We start from the raw sequence: 27,421 nt of genomic DNA on the forward strand, positions 1-27,421 counted from the left end.
CCCGTGGCAAAAACAGGGAATGAATACCAATAGCGTAAGACATGCCAGTTATGACAGGGCTCCCAAAACTGCCCATGCATATCAAAATTTCTCTTTCTATCTCCTACTGGAGATTATTGCACACTTAGCTCTAAGTGTGTTTTTAAACATCCGTGTTATTTCTGACCAAGGAATTGGCACCCACGCTCTGGACTGCAGAGTTGAGAATTATTGTAAGCAAAAAATAACCTCTTGTTGAAGCTGTTCCTAGCTGCCTGTTGCCATTGCTAGAAAAATCAGGTTGCCTCAAGCCTCATAGCACAGCCTTGTGGAGAAAGCAGGAAATAACCTAGATCGTAGTATTTTTTATTTTTTTTTTACTTAGCTAGGCAGTATGCTGTACTTCCTTCTTTTATAAAAAAGAGAAAATACAGACGAGCAAAGAGTAAAAATATAAAATGCATTCATTATCCCATTACTGAAAGAAACTATAGATAACAATTTGCAATTTTTCTTTCTATACTCCTTCGGGTAGAAGGAGGAACACATGTGGGCAGGCGGACATCCCTTTTACTCAAAAAAGATCATTCCATATATACTATTTTAAAACCTACTGTTCTTGAATAACATTATATTATAACTGTCAATTCATGTCAATGATTCTATTTCTACGTCATCTTTGTTTCTGATGGCCAGTGTCAAGGTGTACCATAATCAGTATCAAAGTCAACCTATTGGGCCTTTTTGATCTTCCCAGCTTTTTCTCTTGCAATGCTGCAATTAAAAAAAAAAAAAGTCTTATACATGCGATCTTGCTTATTTTCTCAATAAATTCCTATATGTCAAATTGTGCAAAAGCATGCGTGTTTTAGGACTTTAAAATTGTGTACCGCCTGACTGCCATGGTTGAAATAAGCTTCCTAGTGATCTAGGTAGTTGATTAAGAAATTATCAGAGACTTAGGCAGGCAATCAAAATAACGTGACCATACTGAAACATGAAATCTAAATTTTCATTGTCTTCTGGCGTATTTTCTAAGAGGGGAATTCAAGCTGCATGACACGGTTCTAAAAATGTTCCACTTATCCATTTTCACTCCTCTTCTCAGGAAACAATCAACATTGTTCACTTTATCTGCTTATACTAATTGAGTCAAGCTCGGCTGGATCAGTTATCTAGCATGATGCTGTTTGCTGTAAACCATAAGATCAACACCTGTTTTAATATTCTGCAGACATAATCTCAGGATACTAAAAACTCCCATCTCAGCAGGCATCTAGCACAGCACCTTCACACGGTAGGGCCTCATTAATCTACGGTACTGACTGATGCAGAGGTGTTGCACTTATAAGATTAAATGAACCAGTCGTTCATTGCTGCCATAGATGAAGGGTAGAAAGAAATCTATCAAAGAAGGCAATTCACACTTGCTTCTTATAAATAAGGGGTTTCCATTTTCTCTCTCCGCAACCCCTCCACTTGAGGGGTAAGTGAATTTGTCAACTTGATTTCCAATGGCGAGTGAAACGTGGGTAGAGAATTAAGCGACAAAATGTTCTTTTCTTGCCTTTTTTTTTTTTTTTTGGCAGCGATTGTTACTTTTGGGATATTCCTAAGCACACGCAAATTGGCACACTCTTAAACCACGCCCACTACGTACGATAGAAAATGGAAAAATTCATTTGCTGAGAGCAAAGAATGATTCTCAGGTTAAATCACCTCAGGACAAAGGGATTTGTGGGAGAGTCTTCTGTTCTGTGACTAGTTCCAACATGTATTGATATGACATTTTGCATTTATTAGAGGAAAAATGTCCAACATTAAAAAAAAGTCTTCAAATTTAAAAGCTAATAACCCACAGCCTAGAATGTGTTTGTCATTTGTTTAACAAACACTTCTCAATAGTGAGAAAACTGTTTCGAACGCTGGCAAAATTAGGCTGCCGACTTTCTAAGAATGGTTTGGCCTTGTGCAGAAAAAGAAAAAAATATATCTTTTTTCCTAAATTTTTTGATTACACCAAGCTGCTTATGATCTTACTCTCTACCCAATTTTAATGATCAGTTTCATCTATATTTTCTATTTTAAAACTGTGTATTTCCTGAATAGCCTTTTCTATACCCCAGAACTGTTTGTTAATTTTTTTGTTTATTGTTTATAGAATGAAAGTTCCCATGAGGTATATCGTTCTATCCACCCTAGAACCTAAAATCTTCCTTGGCACAAAGAAACCACTCAGATGTTTGTCGAATGAATAAATGAAAGTATTCCTGTCTCCTATTTCTTGTTCAACACCTGCCAACAGATGGACTCTCATGCTGGATTTACAGCTTATTAATCAGATCGTCACCTAAGTAACTTCAAATTATGATAAGTGCTGTAAAGGAAGTGAAGTGCCTGTAATGGAAATATTTACTTTCCTCTTAACTCTGCCACAAGAAAATTACAATGTAAGCTCACAGGGCTGCCCTGCTGGGAATCAATGGAGGGGTGGGGACCGGGCGAACTGGGGGCTGAGTGTCCCATCTTCAGGAGCATCCATCACTCACCTTCCACATGAGAGTAAAAGACAAAACTTCGTATTTTTCAGAAATGTCTGAAATATGGAATTGTCTCGAAATCTCATGATTTAAAAATATCATTGACATTGTCAATGTAAAAATATTATTCATTGATTATAATATTTAAAACATGGCGTAGGTCAGATAAAACCTATCTGTGGTTTGATGCATCCCACAAGAGGCCATTGTCCAGCTTTGGTCTACATGCCTGGCTCAGCATTTCTTAGGAGAACGAATGGTTCCTTAAGAGACAGATAAGCCCAACTAGTTAGATAGCTAATAGTGATTTGAATAATGGCGCCTGAGAATCATTCGGCTAAACATTGTGAAGCAGGCGTGCTTGCTGTAGGACTTCTCAGAACTTTTAGCAGGCTGGTGTCCATTAGGAATCTTCAGGAGACAGTGTAAAGTGAGTGGTATTTTCCAAAACCATTTGATAGTGGCTCCCTGTTTCTAGGCTGATCTCACTGGACAGATGTTCCACAGCAATGTGGGAAGTATAAAATGTCTCAAAAGGTTCAGAGTGTTCCCTCTGTTTGAACTTACAGGCAGAGTGGCTCAGCGTGTGGGCACCGGTGATGAATTCCAGCTCTGCTGCTTTTTAGCCATATAATTTTATGCAAGTTGCTTCACCCCTCTGTGAGTTAGCAAGCTCTCAAAAGATTAGGGCTGTTATTATAACCTAGGGAGGAGTGGATCGGGTTGGATAGTACCAAAGGACTGGATAACATAAAAATTTATTCTGCAAACTCATTGCAAAATGCAGGTCGCTTGATATTCCAACCATGATTAACACCATTACATGTAAAAGTCTGACTTAAAAATATCGAATAATGGTATAAGTATGATTCTGTGTAGTTTATCTAGACATACGTTTTGACATTTTCCATTTTAAAGTTGTGTTAGGCAGAGCTGGTAACGAGATTGCAATAATACATTCTAACATTCTTCGGAAAGTTGTAACGTGATGTGTATCAGCTTTATATTTGCGAGGTTCCGCAGAGAAAAATCACTGCATGCATGCCAGTGTGTGCCAGGCATTGTGAACACCCAGTTGCATGAGAAACAGTCACCTCCCATAAGAGCACTGTCTCTGCATGTGAAAAAGGTGATTATGGTAGAACAGAGTTTTTCAAAGTTCAGCTCGTGACTATTATTGGATTGGAAAGTGATTTAGTGGGTTGAAACCAGCATTAAACATCAAACAGAATAGAAAAGAATAGAAAATACGAGCTTGTGATACATGCTGTAAGAATAGTATTATTTTGTGAATTCTTTGTTTTATGTATGTACATACGTATCAGGTCAAGATGTAACATCTATTTCTTACTTGGGTCGTAGTCAAGTTAAAAAGCTAGCGCAATGAATATATGTAAATAAATTATACTGTAGCAGCCTCTACTAGCTTCATTCACTGAATGACTTCCTGATATGAAGTTGTATGGAAAAAATGTGTCAGGTTCCTATCTGTGGCACATCATCTTTGCTGGCGGAGCCTGTTTTCCACTGAAGAAATTCCAAGCTTCCCTTCTATGTCAACACAGACGTGGGGCTGTGAAGATACTGAACCAACCTAAGTCATCCCACCTCTAGAATTCTTATTATGTCCAAGAAATACTACATTCTCTTCATTAACAAAGCCTCTATTGATTCGTTTTTTTTTTTCCCACTTGTAGCCAAAGGCACGCTAAATGATATACTACTCAAAGTCCATCGTGCTGGAAGGTCATTTATCTGTTTCATAAGTCTTTATTTCTAAGTTTCTGACAATTTAGAAAATATACTGTTTTATGTGGCAAAACTACCGACTGCCTGCATCATCTTCTATTCTCATAATAGCTCCTTGGGCAGGTAGTATCTTCCTTTTGTGGGTGAAAACACAAGGTTTTGAAAGGACTGAGTGTAATAGGTTTTGGCCACTGACAGATCTTGATCCTGGTGCTATCAGTGATTTAGCTGTGTGGCTTTGGGCAAATGCATTAACTTCTCTGAGTCCTAGTTTCTTCATCTGTCAAATGGCAATGAAAATACCAGCCTTGTTCTGTTCTTATAAGAATCAAAGCAGCTACGGTATGCAAAATGCTCACTACACAGCCTAGGAATCATAAATAATTCAAAAGTGGGGGCAATTCTTACTATTTGACTCTCCCATGAGGCTAGTAAGTAGTAGAATTTGAACTTGTACCCAGGTCACTCAGGCTGCTAACACTTGCATGTCGCCTCTGCTGCTGTGAACATTTCATAGCAAACATTTTTTAGTGCTAAATTCATGAGATTCATAAAAACGGTAGTGGTATAGCTGAAAACTTTGTTTACTCCTTAACTTGAGATGGCAATGGCTTGGTGGCCCCAAGGTATGCAAAACAAAATAAAAAACACCGATTATAATTCACGTGGCCTTCTAATGTTGGAATTAGGTGATTCTCTTTGTAATTTTTAATTCGAGATTAGCTTGGTATTTCCATCTTCGACTAACATTTTTGAATAGCACTTCGTCAGACCAACAGTGTCCGTTTTGCATTGTTGCGACCTCGTTACACGAGTTTCAAATCATCGGTTCAACCATAGTGTCGAACATGTAAAGTCTGGGCTGTGGAGAGAGACCATTGTTTTGCAGCTGTGAAACTTACAATAAGTGACTCGGTTTCTCCGAAGCTTTGATTTCATCATCTGTAAAATAGTAAAAGTAGTGGAATTCCCCCGAACGTTTCGATGTTTCAAGGAGATGATTTCTTCAAAGTGTTTTTATTGCAGAATCTGACTCAATGTATAGCATACGAAAAACACGAGGGGGATTCGTGTCATCACAACCACTCATGAGTGAGGACGTCTGGTCAGCTTCATGAACTTGGCACTTGAAGGTGAGGTAAATTTTCAATAAACAGAGAGAGAAAGAGATACAGGCGGAGAAAAATACTGCGAAGCGAATGGCATCTGCGCAGGTCATATGTTAGCCATTTTGACTAGAGAAATTTAAGAGAATAGTGGGAAATATAGTTGGAAAAATAGAGGAAAGGTTGTAGGGACCATTAAAAGTCAGACCAAGAAACTGAGCTTGTGGGTGTGCAAGGACGTTTACATGCCATAGCTTCTAAAATTATTTTATAAGTCCAGTACTTTTTTTTTTTTTTTAACCCAAATGAGGACTTATGCCTTTGGTTATGCAGCTTTTAAATTAGATTCAGTTGTTCTCTCTCTATGAGTTTTGGTTGACGACTTTTGAAGGAAAAAATAAAAGACTAAAATGTGGCTGTAGACAGGGAGAAAAACCGTGACACTAACACTAGCTCATTGTTTTTTTCTCAAAGTGCAGTATCTCTGTTACGTACTTTACGTGGCATCTCTTATTTAATTTTCATAAGTGTGAATAATGTGTAAACGTGCTTATTACTAGTATGAGCCCCATTTTACAGATGAGTAAACTGAGGCCCAGAGAGGTTAAGCAAATTGCACAAGGTCACACAGCCAGTCGCTGAGAGAGGCAGAGTTGAAACCTAAGCTATTTGACTGCACTGTTTATGTTTTAATCGACTAACCTTACACAATGTAGAAAAGGACTCTGAAGACCTTGATTCTTTAATTCCAATCCTACCACTAAGCAGCAGTGGTCGCAGTTGCCATTAACTGAGATGAGGCAACCTGTGGCCTAAACAGGTAGGTGTTTGTTGCTGTTGTTGTTGTTAAGTGTGAATGAAGAGCTCAGCTTTGGACATAACCTAGGTAGAGATGCTCAGTGGGCATTCAAATGGAGATGTAGGTTGTTCCAGTAGACACATATGCAAGAGGCAGCCACATATTTAAGTCCGGACTTCCGGGGTTGATCTAGGTTAGAGACATAAATTTGTGACTTGTCAGCAGGTAGCTATATTTAAACCCTTGGGACCGGAGAAGATTTCCAAGGAAGTAAGGACAGTGAGAGAAGATGTCCAAGAACTGAACTCTGGGGATCTCTGGTGTTTAGAGGATAAGAACCAGCAAACGGGATGAAGGTGGAGGGGTCTGGAAACCAAGTGAGGAGGGTGTGTCAACAAGGAAGGGGATGGTCCACTGTGTCAAATGTGACTGGCAAGTCCAATAGAATAAGGACCCAGTCCTATCTGACTTGGCAGCTGCGGTGAGGGGTGGGGGGAGGTACGACATCCTAGCAACTTTGACAAGAGCAGTTTTTGTGTAGGACAAAGGGCTGAATGGAGTGTGCTCGAGAGAGCAGAGGGGAGGAGGAAATAAAAACGCTGACTATTTTTCTTGATATCTGAAGTCTGAATGAATTTGCTGATCAACACACTTATCATAATCTTCCTTTAAAAAATGATGTCTCTGACTAAATTATGTGATCTTTGAAGGACTAAGGCCATGATTTATATTTTAAATGGCTCGCACAAGGTTGGTGTTTAAATAACAATTGCAGAATTTAATTATGCTTTTAAAAGAAAAGGAATATTCCTGTTTAAATCTCACGAATCCATGCTGGCAACACTTTACAAACCTCGTCTTCCCAGCACAAAGACAGTTCTGGAAGTACTGGTTGACACCAGAAATCTAGTGTTTTGTTTTGTTTTGTTTACCAGTAAAGGTCAAATTTTCATTATGGGACCAATTTTTTTTCTTGATGAATCTTTAATGCATATCTTATAGATCTGGTTCCGTTGTTGAGAGGAGAGAAAAATTAAAAAAAAAAAAAATCTTATCCTTGCCAACACGTTGGTTTGTGTGAATCACAGCTCAGTGAAACCTTTCAGGCATATAATTTATCTTTTCTTTGGCCTACGTAGTAAATGCTTCATTTGTTCATGAATTCTGGCCTTGTTTTAATTATGCTATGCTCTGAATGTAGTTTTAGAAGGCACAAAAATAAGATTGTCGTTCCGAAAACACAGAAGATTTGTGTGTTTCCCCCTAGAATGAAATGGTGGCATCTTTCTCCCAATTGACAGCTCTGTGGGTTTGTGGTTGGAATTCCAATCCAGTTAGGGGGAAACGCTCGTGCGGATGAGTGAGGAGGGACAGATGATACCACTGAGCCCAGAGCATCTTTTACCCTAAGAATTCTGAATCAATACTTTGACGGCCATTTATGCCTAATGTGGTACTTTCACCAACAAGGCCATTGATTGGGAGGTTTTATTCCTGTCATGTTCTGAGGGCTGGATTGTCCCATTACACTTAGAGAACAATTGGTATATATTTTTTGCCCCAATTACAGAACTGTGTAGCCAGAAATCAGACGAGAAACCTTAACAATCAGAAGGCCATTTTTTTTTTTTGTAAATAATCTTCGTAGACATATGTATTTGAATATCCACAAATTCACAGATGAGAGGAGACACGCGCAGCTGTTTTATGACTTGTTTGTGTGTGACACATAGATATTGCTGAGCAGAAACTCAGTATTTCAAGTTCCAATGATACCACCAACAAAAAAATGGAAATTGGTCGTGGGACAAGAACAGATGCCAGTTTCGTCAGGGAATCCAGGGAAGCTAACTTAGGAAGGACGACGAGTTACAATCTGCGGGCTTCTGAGAGGTTCCTATGACGAAAACATCACCCACAGGCTTGACTCTGTGATAGCTGCCAAGTTCCCAGTATAAGTCCTCATCTTCTGACTGACTCCAATCTCATTTTGAAACTTATTCCACTGAAATTGAGGTGCTCTCCCTAAGAGTCTTTACTTTAAAAAAAAAAGCTGAGTTGACACAACTCAAATTTTTCTACACTTCTCTTAAAATAGGATCGGAATGAGTGTTTTGGGGTTTCATGGTTGAATACATGTTAAATACATGGTTATCGGGTGCTGAACTGGTTTATTTAATTAAGATGGAGATTTGGATGAGTCACTAGACACTTGTCCAAACATGGGCAAATGGCAGTCCTTCATCCTCTTCATGCAAATAACTCAATCCCTCCCTAACTCAGGCAATGGGTGGGCTTTGGCTACCTATGTAAATAAAACTTGCGACTATTCAATAAGCCACAGCCTCAAAATGGCCTTAGGAGCCCATGACCCATAATGAGAACTCAACCAGAGTTTCTCCACTCAGGGTAAAGTAGGACATAGTTTCGCAACTATTCATAAATATCAGTGACCATTTTATAGCCCCAAGACAAGCAACTTTCTGCTCCAGGATTGTACACTGATGGACCGTTTCCTGGGCCAGCCAGGCTAATTCTCCCATGTCTGGGGACCCTCTCCAGCACTTGGCCTCCCTCAGCAGAATACCTGGCACCTTGCATAATAATTGTGGGGTTTTGTACCTCTTCTCTGCTGGACTGCAAACTCCCTGAGGACAGGGATGCTCTGTCTTGCCCGCCACCATGGCCTTGCCTCACCCATGCCTGGCAGTGTCACGCTCAGTAAAGATTTGATGCCTGGATGCATTTGAAGACTTTGAATTATACAGAAAGCAATTCGATTGGCTCCTGAACTGGTTCCTTTGGGGAAGTGGGTATTTGAAGGGCAATTTTTTGAAAGTTCGGAAAGAAAACTTGAAAATCAGTTCTTGGAGTCAAAACTTGCGAAAATAGCCAGAATGCTGATGGTAAGATCTTAAACACATAAGCCAATTTTAACTGTCCAGAATTTTTAGCTGGCATCTAATATTTACCATATAATTCTTGACGCCACCCTGGATGCTTTAAAACCAGAGATTAATGGGATACTCATTTTCCTTAGGGAAAATAGTAGATAAATAGTAGATATGCAGTATTTAAAACAGAGCCTGGCATGTTTTAAAAGCTCAGTAAATGTCAGTCAGTGTCGTTATTAGAAACTTTGCAAAACAGTTAGTTGTTATTAAGATAAATATATTGACAGCCATGATACACAACTATATAATAAAAGGCTGGGCCTGTCTAATTTTTTCCTGGTTCTAACCTCAACTAGAGACACTTGATTTTATCCTCAAATTTTGAAAAAGATATTGTTATTTAAAAGTGCATTAACTAAGGAAACGAGTGCCTTAAAACATAATGTATTAACTTTTATTTCCTTCTTCATTCAAGGAGCTCTATTCTTTGCCTCGAATACAAACAAATTCTTCCGAGGTTAAAAGAAAATGCTCTTTTTAAGATCAAAAGAACTTGCCTTTTTTTTTGCGCAGCAACTGATTCTGGCAACCTCTATAAAATCTATCTAGTTTTTACAAAGGTATTGCTCTAGGTTGTTGGAAAATAATTAGTGCATTTAAAGAGTCTGCCCAGAGCTATAGAAGGTCTTTATTTAAACCCACACGTTAGTGCAAAAGATAGTTAAAGATCAATTCAGGCTTTTAAAAGTAAGAAACGACATGGATTCCAAAGAAAGCCTGAAAACGCACTGTATGTGAAACAAACTACTGAGGCCAGGCGGGGTACTTAAGTCTTTTAGGATCCATTTTTATTCGGCTAATGCCTTTCTCTCCAGACTCCACTGATCGCAGAGGCACCCTGTCTAGCTTCACCTCTGATAAACGGCAGGACAGATCCATCTGCATGTAGCTCACCTCCTCCTGTCTCTTACACAAAACAGATGCCACAGCTGTTATTGTTCTGCAGACAGATGTTTCCGCCCACCGGCACGACACTATGCTACAATGCACTATTTGTTCTAGAGGGGTCGAGGGCCCGCTAGCTTGTCAGGGTCCCAGTGATCGTAGAGCAAACTATGTGCCATCGTCTTACCGCGGTCGTGTCCCCCTGAGCTGGCATTAAGCACAACATGGACCGTCCTTTTCGGCACTTACCCCCTCCGCAGGGACATCATCAGACTGCCTCGGCGACCCAGAAATCTCGTCAGCCTGGCGTTGATGCTCCACGCTCTTGGCTTCCTGCTGGTTGTCAACGGGCGCCTTTTCCTGTCCCTTGTCCAGTTTGAAGAGTTTGTCAAAAAAGCTGGAGTCCTTAGGCTTGGAGGGGGCTGCTTCTGCTGATTCAGGTGGCAGAGGTGCTGGTCCCCAAGTGTCAGAGAAGCCCTCGTGTGGGGCCGGGGTCTGGCCGGGGGTTTTATCTGGGTCGTGGCCCTGCGCAGCTGCTACCCGAAGGGCCATGTTCTCACTCAGTTCTTTGTTCTCTGGAGCGTTACTGGAGGTGACACCAAGCGTCACTGATCCAGCAGATGAATCCGTGGCTGGGTCTTCGGTACGCCCTGGTACAGGCCGAGAGAGTGTCAAGAAAAAACGAGATTTAGCAGCTGGTGCCTCGGGTTTGGCCTCTTTCCCAAGATTCTTTCCGTTGGCATTTGGAACAGGGCTTATCTCCATTGTCTTGAGGGAAGAAGCGGCCACATTATCCTCCTTGACACTTATTCCCAAATCGACTGTAAACACAAACACAAACAGCAGTTATTCAACCACGCCAGGAAACTCGAGGACGGATAATGGACTCCGAATGTTTTATATACAAAGGCTGCGATGCAGACTGGAGCTCGGCTGTTCTCCAGTCACCCTGCAAAGCAGAAGTTGGTCCCCTCCGTGTCTCCTGACCCTGCTCTTCTTGAGAGAGAGGAACGGAAGGTTAGCGAGGAGGGGAGCCAGTTACTAGAAAGCACACACCAGTAGCATCCCCAAGTTGCGACAACTAAAAATGTCTCCAGACATTGCCATGTGTCCCTTGGGGGGTTGGCAGGGGGAGCCTGTGTGCAAAAATCGCTCACATTTCAGAACCACTGAGTCAGAATGTCTGTTCGAATGCAAGTTACTTACTTTTTCTGTGCCCCGCTTGTCTGGCAAAATGAGGCAAATTGTAGAACCGACTACCTCATTCTGTTATGATTACGTGAGTTAATATTCCTAGGACATATGAACAGTGCCTGGAATATAGTAAGCGCTCAGCGAATGTCATGAATGTTAGCAACTGTCATTAGTTACAAATGAGAAAACTGGCAACCAGACAGGTTGGGGGCTTCCCACAACTGCCCAGGAGGTTGGTACGGGGCACGGCCTGGTGTGGTCGCTGATCTGTTGAGAACACGGAAAGACTTTAAAAAGTAATACTCAGAGTCTACGGCCATGCCACCCTGAACAAACCCAATTCTGTCTGATCTTGGAAGCTAAGCAGGGTCGGGCCCGGTTAGTACTTGGATGGGAGACCACCTGGAAAGACCAGATGCTGTAGGCGTAAAAAATAAAATATCAGGGATTGTAAGCTGACAAGGTCCTTGCAATCTGTGAGGTCAACCAAGGGCTGCCTCGCCTAAAACAATAAATAAAATAAATAAAATTAAATTAAAAAAAAGTAATACTCAGAAAGTCTCCGTTTTGAAGGCTGAAAAGCAGATAACCACACAAGAATGCAGATTACGCCTCAGGTCCTGGTGGGCCAGAAGCAGAGGTTAGCGGGGCTGAGACTGAGCTGTGGGCGGGGCACTGCTCCCAGCACCCACTTGTTTCGCCTTGACCTCTGCACTGACCTCATTCAATTACCTTCATTTTTAGGTCCCCTTTATAAAGCGGTACACGATTCAGGAAAAAAAAAGATATTCCACTAATTTTGGAATCACCCTTAAAGATCAAGATTTTCTAATGATAAGCTGTGTGACCTTGGGGAAGTCACTAAGAGTCTCTGAATTTCTCCATACATAAAATGGGAATAATAGCAGCTTCCGTGCTATGTGTGAAGGAGAACAGTCCTGCCGAGGATCTGGTGTGCCACCTTTTCCACAGTAGGTGATTAATAACTGAGAGATAGCGTGATTATTTTTAAGGTCTGTCCCATGCCTTTGTCAATATCACATCCTGCTTTATACAGTGGTAGACGGCTACTTCTTAATATTTGTTTGCAGGAAGACAGAAAGAGAAAGGGAAGACTCTTTTGGTCTGCTGATATTATTCATGAATATGGAGTGAGAAACACACGCACACGCCACATCTATTAACCATCGTTTCTGCCAGACTCCAGTATCTCCTGGTGTCTAGTGTCAGAAATAAACCAACATGGGAAGGGAGAGAGAGCTGATGGCTCCCCATCACGCACCGAGGAGCAGAGACTGTACAGGAGACAGAAACTCGGACCACAAGGAAATCGCCTCGCAGAAACATTGGCTGCGTCGTCTAGCTCTTCTGAAACTTTTTTCTGTGTTGCAGGAATTCATAATCGTGGTAAATATTATTCTCAGGGAGGAAAAGAGGGAGGAAGAGCCTGAGAATAAGGAAGTGATGGCCGCGTCAGGGTGCCAAGCGAGCAAGTGAAGTGTCAGAGAGAGTATAAATGAATCGCGCGTGTGGCCCAGGCCGGGAGAAGAGGGAACAGTTGACAAAAAGGGAGAGACTAAGATTCAAAACAGGGAAGGGCTTTTCAAAATGCCAAGAGCATCAACTGATCTTTTTCAGACTTTTTCCTCTTTTCTTTACTCTCTGGCCGGAAACCAAAGGAGCAGTGGTAACTGAGAGAGGTACAGCCACAGGAAACATCTTTGAAAAAAAATCTTCCCGTGGACAGACTTTTAAAACAGTGCCAAAATATTGCTTTAATAAAGGATAAATTCCTCACATCCTGGTATCTAGATTGGACTTCATTACATTTAGAGATTACGACAGATGCAAACCACAGTTCTTGGTATCAGAGAATGGGTGAAGAGTTTTTGATAACTTGTACGAACTAGGACTTCTTAGATGGGACATTCCATGATAGCAAAACTCTGCCCTCCAAACTTGGGTGAGTGCATAGCCAAGTCCATCACCTGGAGCCTCTATTTCCCTTGCTAAAATGCTCACTTCCCAGGTGTGCACATGACCAAAGCAAGACTGATAAAAAGAAACCCTGTGACTTTTGCTGAATCTGTTCGGACCGAGTTGCACTCACTGTGTTTGGGTTGGCAAGCCATTAGGGGGCATGTCTGGAGGTGGTGGCCTCGGCCATCACATTTGGGAGTGCTTGCCTGGGAACCAACACAGATGAAAGCAGTACCGAGACGTCTAGTGAGCAGATACCCGATGATAGTGTTTGGACACCTGGATCAAGCTGCGCCTGAAGCCCACAACATTTCCATCACACAGCCAACACATTTTTTTTTTTTCAAAATGCCAGTTTAAATTAAGTGCATACTCAATGACTTGTGCCTGAAGCCCACAAAATTTCCATCACACAGCCAACACATATTTTTTTCACTATGCCAGTTTAAATTAAGTGCATACTCAATGACTTGGAGAGAATTTCAGGGACTGAATCAATACCTATTTCACGTGTCAATTAGTAGCAACCCATCTTCTCCTCGGGAGGTTGTCTCCAGGCTCTTCTGGCAGGCGTTTGATATTGGAGGAAGGAAGGTAAAGAGAGCGAAATGAGGGGCAGTGAGTTGGAAGGAGCTGGACAGAAATAAAAAATCACCCACCAAGGCTTTATCTTTTCGTTAAAAGAGAAGGAAAAAAATCTACTTGGGGAAAAGAGATTATAGTTATTTCAGGACTTAAATAAACATTAAAAACAAGTAAAATATGTTCTAAAACAGTAACACACACACACACACACGAATCTAGTCTGTGTGAGTGGGAAAGAAACCGATTATGGATTTTATACTCTCACAAAGATGGGAATAGTTTACACACCTTCCTCATGTTGTTTTGAAAAGACTAAAAAGTTCCTTCTAGATGACCAGAACTAAGCTTCCAGTTTCTTTAAAGAATCTTGGAAGAAGCTCGTCTTGAATCTGGTTTCAATAAAATGTTTTCTCATAAGGCAGACAAACAGATGACATATTCAAAGAGTTTTACTTCTCATGAAAAAAAAAATGTGTAAGAGTTTAAGGAAGATAAAAAGAAATCAAGTAAGAATACAGATGGCAGTTCCCAAAGAGTGAGGGGAGTTGAACATTTTGATGTCCTTAGTACAGAAAACACATTTTATATTGAGTATGTGGTTTTCTTTTTTAAGAAAGTCATTTTATCTAGACATGTGATTGAGAACTTATTTCCAGTGGCATCTCAGTGTAATTGCTAAAAAAAAAAAAAAAAAGAGAAAAACGCTTAGTGGATCAGAAGGACCTAGGTTTACCTCTAACTCCTCATTTATTAAGTGAGTGACCGGTCAGGTTACTTCACGTCTGTGTGCCTCAGTCTGATGATAAAATGGGCAAGAAAATAACAGTCCTTTCTTCAAAGGGTGATTGTGAGGATTAAGTGATATTTTTCCTATAAGGTGTTTTAACACAGCGGCTGGTATGTGGTATTTAGTAAACATTAGTTGTTTTGTAATATTTATATTATTACTACAATTACTGTTTTATATTTCTAAATATCAATCATAAGATGGGGAACTATTCCAGTGGTTTAACCCACAAACTCGAGTGCTCTGGAAAGACTTTTAAAAATAGTCACAATATGAATGAATTTATCTTCAGAAAGCTAAGAATCTAGGCCAGGGAAGTTTCAGGAATGCTTACCATTTTCCAAGCACCAAGTGTTAGTCAAAGCAAGCTGCTTCATCAGAATTCTAATTATATATTAAACACACACGCAGAGTTTGTATTACAATATTCAGAACTTCTGAGGAAGAATTATCTTTTGTTTTCTGTCATGTGCCAAAGCTAAAATTTTCACTTGGTGTCACTGTACGAACAATGCCTGACACTCACTGTGTGCTTCCCACGTGCTAAGCGTTACGTAAATGCTGTATGTAGCAAGAAGCATTTTATTTAGGTATTATGGCAAATCTACAGGTTGGGTACCGTCATCACTCTGCTTTTGCAGGTGGGAAAGCTGAGGCTCTTGGAAGAGAAGTCACGTTCCCAACGTCACCCAGCTCCTAGGTGGTCGTCAGGATTTGAACCCATGTCTGCCTGATTCCAAATCTCAAACTCCTAACAACGTGTTGTAGAAGAAGCAAGAACGGAAGAGAGGGAGGGAGGAAAGGTGACAAAGCAAACAGGTGTGGTTAATAGAATGAGTAGATTAAAAAAACTATGCATAAGAGAAGAAACGTGTTCTTTTACATCTGGGAAACATTGGTATGTGATTTTTAAAACAAGAAAAATTAGATCACGCCATTTACCTACATAAAACTATCCCAAGGGAGCCTCGCCACAAAAAATCAAGTCCGAACTCTCCCATGGACCAGCTCGTCCTGCTCTCTTCTTCCCGCCTCTGGACACGCCATCCTAGTCCCCACCCGAAGCCCTTCGTATGAGTTGCTTTGTCCACCGGGCCACGCTGCCCTTCGGGTCTCCCTGTTGTTCATCCAGGCCTCTGGTTGGGTCCCCCTGAGCACCCTCTCTGGAGCCCTTCCTCTCATCGCATCCCCTCTGCTTCTGTAGCTCAGTCCTCGGTCTCTGAAGCCATCTTGCTAATTCATGGGCTACTCATGTCCACCCCACCAGAACGAAAGGCCCTAGTGGACAGAGACTCGCTCCGTCTCGATCTCAGCTGCACCCCCAGTGCCTCCAGCAGTGCTTAGTGGATAACAGGATGAAGCTGGAGAACGTGACAGAAACATGGCGAGCACTCAGTGACTGCGATGGCAGCAGTGGCAACACTTGTAATAATTAATGGTGGCGGCAGAGATGAAGCTCTTTTCTTCTGCGAATTTATTATCCAGATCCTCCCATTTCTTACAGAGGAAAGCAGAAACGGTCATCATAATTTTATTCGCCAAGGAAATGTCCACTCATGAAAATGATTCCCCACTCCATCTTCCCTTCCTATGTGATATTGTCCTATGTGTCAATATCCTGACCAGTCAGGAGGAAGGATACATAAAGTGGAAATCCGACCACGCTAATTGCAAAGAGAAGTGGCAAATCTTGCAAAGGACGTAGGATTCATGAAAATAACAGCTCACACGCATGGCTGCTGTGTACAAGGATCCGGCAGAGTTAAAACAGTTCACTAAGAAAGGAAGAAAGTGGATGATGAGGACATATCAGATCTTCAAAAGGGAATTGTATTTGAATATCAAAGGATTACGATAGATCCTGAGGAAAAACTGATGAAGACATCAAAACCTTTTGCAGAAATGACCCTTTTGCCTTCACACTGTGGGAGTCAAATATATTTTAAGCCACTGTGGCTTTCTGTGTTGTGTAAACGCATTTGTCACCTTAAAGGTCTTGAAATAAGGATTTGTGCAGCAGATATTTATGACTTGGAGGAAGATACTAGATTTTTAAAATTTCACTGAGTGATCAGATTTCATGCTTTCCATCTCAATATTAAAAAGCCACGATGTCTTTGCCAAAAAATTTTTAGCATAAATAAAAGAAAGGAATGGGTTCTAGAGGCATGGGGAAAGCTTGATTACGACATGTCCGAATAGTTAGTGATGAAAACGCTGGGTTCAAAGGTGACGTAGGCAAGAGGTAACTGCTCACCCCGTGTTCTTGAGAAAGCACCTCTGAAGTCAGTGCTGACTGTCACTGTGGGCAACCTGAGCTAGTGACATTCATAATTCCCACTCTCTTCCTTCCTTACACATTTCCTATCATTCATGTGCAAAAGTCTGGAACATAAAGAACATTAAGATAATTCAAGTGCAAAACCAACCTTTGCTCCAACGTGAGCAAATGTCACTCGAAGGCTCATTCTATGATCGATTTTGATAATACGCATTTAACATGTGTTTACTAGCCGAAATTATTACTCTCTCAATCTCTTCGTTTTCTTGTCTCTACACTCCATCTTCATTGCAATATAACTAATATCTTCAATTCAGTGTGGCTTAAACTTTGTTCATGTTCAGACAAACACAGACAAGCATTCTGAATGCGCATACAGAGATTTTGTTGGTTTTTAGAAAAATTGGATATTAGATATAGTTTTTGGTTGCTTTTATGTATCATCGTTATGATTGGAATGTTTCTGTCCCCTCACCCCCACCCCCCCAATTCATAGGTTGAAATGCTAACCACTGTCGTGATGGCATTGCGTGGCAGGGCCCTTGGGAGGTGCTTGGGTCTTGAGGGTGGGGCCCTCATGAATGGCGTCAGTGTCCTTACAGAGAGACCCCAGAGAGCTCTCTCGCCCCATCTCCACGTGAGGACACAGTGAACAGACGGCTGACTGTGAACCAGGAAGGAGACCCTCACCAGACAGCGAATCTGCCAGCACCTTGATCTTGGACCTCTCAGCCTCCAAAACTATGAGAAATAAATGGTTGTTATTTAAGCCATCTGGTCTAGGGTATTTTTATTACAGCATCCCAAATGAAATAAGGCCATCATAGTTATCCCATCTGGTCAGTGTATCCAATTCTATCTTATATTTTTAATTGCTGCATAATATTCCTTAGGAAGGATATACCAAAAGATATTGAAGCCATTGCCTAATCGATGACCCTTCTGATAGACTCCAAATTATTTTTTCCATGTCTATTACAAGCAATGCTGGGATAAACTTCCATGTTCAAAAATCCTAAAGTAGTGCTTTATTTCTGTAGCATAGAGGCACAGACGTACAACTGCTGCTCTCAAATTAATGTGCATTTAATTTTTAAAAATAGACACTGCCAGATTACTTTCCAAAAAAGGCCCTAGAAATTCACATTTCTAGCAGCAACGCGATAGAACATCTCTCTGTCTCACCCTCGAGGGTGGCAGGGATGTGAAGCGGCAAGAATATTGGTCAGATATACAACATCAAGCACCTTTTAAATGGTAAACGACTTACTAAAAAAGGTCATGTATTGTTCTATTAGTGCCCTTGGTTATATAGGTAAGCTTTAGAGGTGGGCGTGGGGGCAAGAATTCTTGTCACACAGAGAGCACTGCTAAGGACTGACTAACGTTAGTTTGCAACTCTCGGGCACCGAGAGTAGCTAGCCAGAGAGTAACATGAGGCAAGGGGATCAGGGGAGAAGGATGGGAAAAGGAGCCAAACCAAGAAGACATTTTATTCTCCCAAGTAAATATATAAATGGCCAATGAGCACATCAAAAGATGCTCAACATCATCAGTCGAAGAAGGCAATCCAACCACAATACAATACCACTCGACACCCACTAGGATGCCATAATGCAGAAGGCAATAACCTGTGGCGGTGACGATGTGGAGAAATGGGAACCCTCTTACGTTGCCAGTGGGCATGCCGATTGCGCTGTTGCTTTGGAAAGCGGTTTAGCAATTCCTCAAGAAGTTAAACATAGAGTTCCTATTTGACCCAGTCATTCTATTTCTAGATACATAGCCAAGAGAATGAAAACATAGGTCCATGCAAAACTGTACACAAATGTTCACAGCAGCATTATTCATAATAGCCCCCAAATGGAAACAACCCAAATGTCCACCAACTGATGAATAAAGAAAATGTGGCATATCCATACAATAGAGTATTATTTAGCCATATAAGAGAATTAAGTACTGACACACACTGCAGCACGGGTGAACCTTGTAAACATGATGCTAAGTGAAACTAGATACAAAATACCAAACACTGTATGTTCTATTTATATGAAATACCCAGAATAGGCAAATCCATAGAGATGGAAAGTAGATTAGTAGTTGCCAGGGGCTAGGGGGTAGGGGAGGGGAATAGAGAGTAATTAACTGCTCAAGAGATTTCTTTTTGAGGTGATGAAGATGTTTTAGAATTAGATAATGGGATTGTTGGACTATCTTGTGAATATACTTCCAAGCCCTGAATTGTACATTATAAAAGGTAAATTTTATGGTATGTGAATTATATCTCAATATTGAAAAAGAAGACATTATATAATCAAACATCAACATATTAGGGGTGGCGGGGAGGGGACAATGAACACTAAACGTGAACAAACAGTTCACAGAAAGAGAAACACAGCTGGCTTTTTAAACATATGAAAAGATGTTCAACCTCACAAATAGGAAAATACAAGCAAAATGAAATTACAAGGAGGCTGAGCTTTCTACCTGTCGAACTGGTAAAAAGAGAGAGATTTGGTGACCTGCAATGGGGAGGATAATTTAGTTACACACGCGCACACACACACACACACACACACACTGGGAGGATAATTTAGTTACACACACGCACACACACACACGCACGCGCACACACACACACACACACTTAAAAGTCAACAAACTCTGTGAGCTCTAATTTCTACTTCGAGAATGTTACTCTATAATTACATAAGGGCACAAAGATACATATGAATCATATCATTTTCTTGACTATCTGTTACTGTGGCAAAAGACTAGACACAAGCTCGCCTCTCATCAGTAGGGGCCTAGTTAAATACATGATCATTTGTCCATACAATGAAATACTCCACAGATGTTAACATTCTCCAAGACATATAGGAAGTGATAAAGCTTTGTCCAACTGTATACATAGTATGTTCCCATTTATTTTTAAAAAATGGTTTCAAGGGGTAGAGAGGATTTAAAAATATCCACACTTGGGATATCTCTGGCCACAAGAAACTGTAAAGAGAGCTTGCCTCTAAGGAAAAAAATTTGAGGATGTGGATTGGGGAGCATGTGCGTCAGCTGGGTCTGTTTGCCCCACTCTGCCTTATTATATATACTATTGAGAATGTTTACTGTGTATGTATACTCAGCCCCATCCCATCTTATGTCTCTTAAAAATGCACAAATAATGAAAAGAAAAAATAAAGAGAAAAGAGAGGTTTAGAATTGAGAGGTGGGATTTAGGGAACATTTGACCTATTTTCTGTTACTCCTGGGGCTGGCCCAGCATCCGCGGCAGCCTCTGTAACCAATGGGCGTGCAGCTCCGAGTGGAGGGATTCGCCAGGCCATGTGGACCCTGCATCCTGGAGTGAATGGTGTGACTTGGGGGCATCTCCGTATTCCAGAGTCTGACCCTCTGCTCAGCAAATGCAGAAACTCACAATTTTTTGTTTGATCGATTTTTTAAAAATAATAATTATTTTTTCAACTACACATACAATATTATATTAGTTTCAGGTGTACAACATAGTGATTAGATATTTATGTAACTTACAAAGTGATCACCCCAATAAATCTAGTACCCATCTGACACCATACATAGTTATTACACTATTATTGACTAGATTCCTATGCTATTCTTTACATCCTCATGACTATTTTGTAACTACCAATTTTACTTCCTAATTTCTTCCCCTGTTTTCGCCAATGGCCTCCCTCCACAATCCCCTCCCATCTGGCAACCATCAAAATGTTCTCTGTACCTATGAGTTTGTTTCTGTTGTGTTTGTTTTGATCTTTAGATTCCACGTATGAGTGAAATCGCATGGCATCTGTCTTTCTCTGCCTGACTTTTTTCACTCGGCATAATACCCTCCAGGTCTATTATGTCATTGTAGATGACAAGATTTCATTCTTTTTTATGACTGAGTAATGTTCCATTGTCTACATGCACCACCTTTTCCTTATCCATTCCTCTGTAGGACACCCACGGCACCCCTATATCCTGGCTGTGGTAAACACAGCTGCAATGAACAAATGGATGCACATGTCCTTTCTAAGTCATGTTTTGGGTTTCTTCAGATAAATACCCAGAAGTGGGATTACTGGGTCCTTTTTTGTCTCTTGTTATAGCCTTTGTTTTAAAGTCTATTTTATCTGGCGTAAGCATGGCCGCCCAAACTTTTCTTTCTTTCCATTTTCATGAAACATCTTTTTCCATCCCTTTACTTTCAGTCTGGGTGTGTTTTTCGATCTGAAGTGAGTCTCTTGTAGGCAACATTTGTAAGGGTCTTGTTTTCTTATCCATTCAGCCACCCTATCTTTTGATTGGAGCATGTAAATCATTTACATTTAAATTGTTGATAGATAAGTAGTTACCGACATTTTATTATTCATATTTTTGGTCTTTTCTTTTTCTTCTTTTTAAAGAAGTCTCTCTAATATTTATTGTAATAATGATTTGGTGTTGATGAATTCCTTTACCTTTTTCTTGTCTGGGGAGCTCTTCATATGGCCTTCCATCCTAAGTGATAACTTTGCTGGGTAGAGTCATCTTGGTTGTAGGGCCTTGCTTTTCATCACTTGGAATATTTCCTGCCAATCCCTCTGGCTACAAAGTTTCTGTTGAGAAATCAGCTGATGGTTTTAAGAAAGCTGCCTTGTGGATAACTAACTGCTGTTCTCTTGCTGCTTTTAAGATTCTCTCTTTATCTTTAACCTTTGGCATTTTAATTATGATGTGTCTTGGTGTGGTCCTCTCTGGGTTTCCTGGGCTTGTATGTTTATTTCCCTCACCAGGTTAGGGAAGTTTTCCCTCATTATTTCTTCAAATAGGTTTTCAATTCTCTGCCCTCTCTCTTTTCTTCTGGTATTCTTATGATGAGAATGTTGGTATACTTGATGTTGTCCGGAGGGCCCTTAAACAACCCTCATTTTTTTGAATTCCTTTTTCTTGTTGCTGTTCTGATTGGGTGTTTTCTGCTACCTTATCTTTAGAATCACTGATTCGATCCCCTGCTTCATCTAATCTACTGTTGATTTCCTCTAATGCACTTTTCATTTCAGTTATTGTCGTCTTCATTTCTGACTGGTTCTTTATGTTTTCTATCTCTATTTTTATGTTTCCTATCTCTTTGCTAATGTTCTGAGTTCATCTACTCTTCCCTTAAGTTCATTGAGCATCTTTATAACCAGTGTTTTGAATTCTGCATCTGGTAGATTGCTATTTCTTTGTCTTCCCATTTTGGCTGCCTTCCTGTTTGTTTGTTCCCATTTTAGCTGCCTCCCTGTTTGTTTCTATGTATTAGGTAAGGCTGCTATGTCTCCTGGTCTTGTTAGAGTGGCTTTATGTAGTAAGTGTCCTGTGGGACACAGTGGTGCGATCTTTCTGGTCACCTGAGCCAGGTGCTCCACGTGTGTCCTTTGTATGGTTGTGTGTGCCCTCTTGTTGTAGATGAGCCTTGGTTGCTGTTTGCACATCAGTGGGAGGGATGAACCTCAGGCTGATTGATTACTAGGACTAGCTATGACTACGCTGAAGGGCTGCTGTGCAGAGGCTGACCCTATAGAGCAGGAGTCACTTTAGCAGAGCTCTGGTGCCTGCCGAGTCTGCTCTATGGGTGTGTTGTCCTTGAATGAAGCCCTGGGGTAGGGGGTGCTCCAGCTCTGGCTCTAGCCTGAAGCTAGCCACTAAGCATGCTGGCCCTGGGACCTCCTGGGAGAGGCCCTGCCACAGGCCAAATTCAGCTGCAGCCTGTGCCCTGCCCAGAGCCACCTGGCATGAGCCAACAAGTAATATGCAGATGGCCACTACCTCTGCTGGACTTAGAGGTGCCTCAAGAGGCCAAACCCCAAACAGGGGCTGGCTTCTGCCAGTGCTGGGTTGGGGCAGCTCAGCAAGAGGTACAGGGCACACCGAGGCCAATGCTGCTTGTTTGGGGTTTGTGAACTTTCGAGAGATTTTAAGAAGGTCTACAGCATGAGCCAAGACAGGCGGTGTGTATGGAAGAGCCACAGGAAGCAGCTTGGGTGGGCTGCACGTTGCGGGGCGGGGCGGGGCGGGGCCTCAGGGAACCACCTGGGTGGGGCTGGCAGTTTTAGCTAAGTTGATGGAGACTCAGATATGGCGGCAGCCTGTGCTTGCGCCTGCACACTGGGCGGGAGAGGGCTCAACAAAGGAACAAGGCTTCTGCCAGTACTTCTGCCTGGGAGGAAGCCGACCCTCCAGCCCTCGCCCCGAAGCCCGACAGCTCAGCTCCTCCCGTGTGTCCCCGGCACCTTTCAGCTGCTGCCTCAGCGCTGGAGCGAGCGGGCAAGTCGCTCAGCGGTAAGTCTGCGCGCGGGTCTTTTAAAAGGAGCCTGGGACTCCCGCCGCCCTCCGTCTCACTCAGCCACAGTCTCTGCTGCTTTTCACAGCTAGAAGTCATGGGGACTTCTGTCCCTGGCACTGGAACCCCGGGCTGGGAGCCCGGTGTGGGGTCGGGACCCCTCGCCCCTCAGGGGGGACCCCACAGCCGAGAAACCCCTCCCGGTTTTTAACCGCCACACGCGGCTGTGGGACCTACCCGTTCCGTGTCTCTGCCCCTCCTACCCGTCTCGATATGGCCTCTTCTGTATGTCCCCAGTTGTAGGACTTCTGCTCAGTCAGATTTAGGGTGATTCGCAATGACGGTCGTTCTGTAGATTAGTTGTAATTTCGATACAGTCATGAGAGGAGGAGAGCACCGCGTTAACCTGCTCCGCCATCTTGACCGGAAGTCAGAAACTTGAAATTTTTAAGTCACCTGCAGTCAATGTACCTCTCAGAGGTCATTTTTAAAAGAATTCATAAATTAACCACATGGGCAGTTTATTGGTTTGAGAGGAGACAATGGAGCTGCAAAGGAGATTGGCCACTGGTGACCTCCCACCCACATGGGCACATGTCATGGGCAGGGTGCCAGGTGAGCACACTTAGAGTTGGCTATAGGATTTACATGTTTAATGCTTTGAGCTGTGATAACCTGATGGTGATGACGATGATAAAAAAAAAATAATAATAAAGCTATCTGTGTTAAGAGATGTGAAGTAAGGAAAAATACAGTTTCAGAGGTTGGCAATTATGTGGTCTGCTGATGTAGCCGGCATGGTGTTTGGCCAGCAGAGTGTTTAGACTTTTTTGAATTGGAAAATTTCATTTGAAAACTCTAAACTGAGTTTTCGTTGAAATGTTTTATTGTCTCCTGAGGGATTCCCACATGACAATCATGCCTGGAGCAGTGTGGAGGCTTCTAGACACAGAGGCTTTCCAGTTCTCTGCAGCCTCCACGCCTCCCAGGGATCCTCATGCCTGAGAGAGAGTCTGAATCTCCTAGAGAGCTCACAAGAACAGACAGCAGCCCTCACCCCCATTTCTGATTCAGGAGGTTTCAGCTGGGGCCCTAGAATCTGTAGGTCTAACTAGTTACTGGTGATGGGATGCTGCTGGTCCAGCACCACTCAGAATCACTGATACACATCGCAGCTTTTGTAGCTACAAATGGAGCCAGACCCGGCTTATGTTTTCTATCTCTTATTCCCAGAAATATTTGATCTTTGAGGTATGTTTTGCACACATCAGATCTTGCTCTCTAATATGTTGCCTTAATTGTTAAACTTCCAGAGATTTGGATGGCATCTTATCATGTCTTTGGTCTCGTTGATTTATTATTATTTTTTTAAGTGAAAAGCGTTGCTAAATTCTTCCAAGTGTGGTATAAAGACATGAAAAGCAGGAATTAAAAAAATGTTCACTCTAGGATCAGAACTGTGGGGAGAAGCGTTGATTCCACTTCAAGATCTGGTTAAAATGCACCCTGCAGGTGTCCATAGCTTGCCCTTTCCTCTGGCCTCACTCCAAAGCCTCAGCCCAGCCCTTCCTCAGTGGGAGGTGATTCTGTCAGTTTCCTCAATAGCAGATCCGTCTTTTTAACTGTTTTTGTTATGGAAGAAGAAAATGTCCATTAAATCATCACGGCGTTATCCACGCTCTCACAGAGCTCAGATTTATGCCACTACTGACCATACCTCTCCTTAAGGGTCTTCTGTAAAAAACTAAACTAGAAAACAATTTCCATCCTGGTGGTTAAAAGCGTTTTCAGATATTTCCTTCCCGGAATCTCCAGGCTTAGATTTTACCTTCTCCTTTCAGCTTTTGAGCGAGAAAGGTGAGCAGCGGCTGCCATTATCTCGCCTGATGTGCTGGACAAGTGATTGCTGAGTATTAACAGGGGCTGTGGCATCAATGCCGCTGGTGTCCTACTACGTGGCCTAGCATGTTCTCTTTCTGGGAGGATTAGTTTGGTCTGGCCTGGGGGTGGGCATGCAGGACGACGCATCCTGTCCCTTGTAACTTCATGATCTTCGAGCCACTGGAGAGTCAGTTTCTCTTTTATGATTCGCAATGATGCGTGTGAGCAAAACGCTCAGAAATTCATACCTTCAGCTGGAGAGGTGATGCATGACGTAAGCTGTGAGGCAGGGTCCACCTCACAAGCTGTCTGGTTCAATGACAGGCAATGGGGTCACACATCCCATGGTGGGTGGGAGGTCAGGAGATGTCAGGTGACTGTCTCCTGAGGTCTCCCTCTCCTGGGCTGTGTACAGAAGCCATGGGACAGTGTGACAGAATAGCTTAGAGGTGCCATGTCTTCACAGAATGCCTTGTCACTTCACGCCCCTACTCCCATTGAATTCAGATGAAGCAACGGAACTGAGTGAGCAAAATACACCCCTCTAAAGTAGCAGATGATTTTTTTTCCATTGAAAAGATACATTATTGAGTTTAATTTTTCCTGTCTTTAGTCGATGTTTCTTTTGACGATGCTGATTTTTTAAAAGACTTCTTTGTATCTTGATAGTACCTTAAAATCAGATTTATCTGGTTGGGGTATTTACAGACGATGAAATTCACCAGCTTTAAGAGCACAATTCAGAGGGTTTTGACAAAGGTATAGGCATGTAACCACCGCCATAATCAAGATATAAAACCTCTCTATTGAGTGAAAAACAACCTAAAACCTCTTAATCATCCCCCAAATTCCCTTGCGCCTCTTTCAACAGCCCCCCTCCATCCACCCCGCCCCTGGCAACCACTGAGTGTAGGACCCCAGCTAGCAGTGCAGAGCTGCTGCTATGGAAAACCCACACATCTGGCCTCAGAAGCGGTGTGAGTAGGAGAGCGTAGAGAAGGAAAACAGAAAGGTCTTTTTTCCTTACACTAGGAAATTCCAAAACCTCTGAAGTGATTCATCTCCTCATCGTTCACGACACGAAACCGACACCCAGAAACGTACATGTCAAGGACAGCAACTGTCATATGATAACGAAGCTAATTCATACAGAGCACTTACTATATGCCAGGCACTGAAATCTGTGCTTTTATTATACCTCATACTATGCTGTAGGTACTTGTATTATCCCCTTTACAGACAAGAAGGCTGAGGTTCAGAGAGGTTAAGTAACTTGCTCAAGGTCACACAGCTGGTAGTGGCAAAGCCAGCAGTCAGATTCTGGAGTTCTTACCTTCAACCACTGGGCTATGCTGCTGCTTCTTATATAATTTAGAATTCATGTATATTCTTCTCCTAGTAGAGCCCAGCCACATTTGATGCATCGAATTTATAGTCCCATCCTCCAGGAGACAATCAAATAAGTATATTGTCTAGTTTTAAAACTTCCCTCATATCGGGAAAATGCTTTTGTTTAGTTTAGTTTATCAGTGTCTGAGGAATTCCTGAGTGCTGGGTAATATGTAAAACGCTTCACAAATGATCTCCTTGAGTCCTCTCAGCAATTCTGTGAGGTAAGTATTCTCATCCTTGCTTTAGGGAAGAGAAAACTGAAGCTTAGAAATTCAAATGACTTGCTCCAGGTCACACGGCCAGGGAGCTGCAGAGGGTTTTCACCTAGGTTTGTCTGACTCCAAATGCCAAACTCTGAGTGTTTTTGCCCTTTCCTCTGGCCAGGAGTTCCCTCCATGATATTAAAAAAGATTTATACACATACACGTACATATGTACACGCATGTATATATATACATACACATACACTCACACGTTGCTTTCATCTTATCAGCTGTAAATCCACGGCCTCTTCCAGCTGTCATAGCTACTTGGAAGAGATGAGTGTTGTTGAGAGTTCAATTATGTCCCCTCTCCGTCACGAAGAGGAAGTCCTAACGCCCAGGACCCGTGACCTCAGTTGGAAATAAGGTCTTTGCAGATGACCAAGTTAAAATGAGGTCGCTTAAGGTGGGCCCCAATTCAGCGAGCCTGTGTTCTTATTAGAAGGGGAAATGTGGACACAGAGACAGACATGCGTAGAAGGAAGATACTGCGAGACACAGGGAGAACCATCTAGAAGCCAAGGAACACCTGAGGCTACCGGAAGCTCTGATGGATTCCCCCTTGTAGTTTCTCAGAAGGCACCAACCCTGCTGTCATCTTCATTTCAGACTTCTGGTCCCCTGCACTGTGAGTCACTGAATGTCTGCTATCGAAGCCGCCCAGTTAGGCTAGCCCCAGGGAACTAACACAAGTGTTTTCCAAGTGAGCATGTGGCCTCAGCCCCTC

At 42.2% G+C, this 27,421-nt stretch overlaps 1 protein-coding gene and 1 pseudogene across 2 annotated transcripts in view; one reads left to right on the top strand and one right to left on the bottom strand.

The window, feature by feature from the left end:
* Positions 1-27,421, bottom strand: part of BCAS1 (breast carcinoma amplified sequence 1) — a 71,891-nt gene that overhangs the window by 41,920 nt on the left and 2,550 nt on the right. For both annotated transcript variants that reach the window (XM_015596971.2, XM_006921924.2), the window contains exon 4: positions 10,262-10,833. In XM_015596971.2, coding sequence (XP_015452457.1) covers positions 10,262-10,833 — 572 coding nt within the window. The remainder of the gene's footprint in view (positions 1-10,261; positions 10,834-27,421) is intronic.
* LOC112471079 lies at positions 11,515-11,633 on the top strand (annotated as a pseudogene).

Source organism: Pteropus alecto, unplaced genomic scaffold, assembly GCF_000325575.1.
Source record: "Pteropus alecto unplaced genomic scaffold, ASM32557v1 scaffold45, whole genome shotgun sequence".
In the NCBI taxonomy this organism is placed as follows: domain Eukaryota; kingdom Metazoa; phylum Chordata; class Mammalia; order Chiroptera; family Pteropodidae; genus Pteropus; species Pteropus alecto.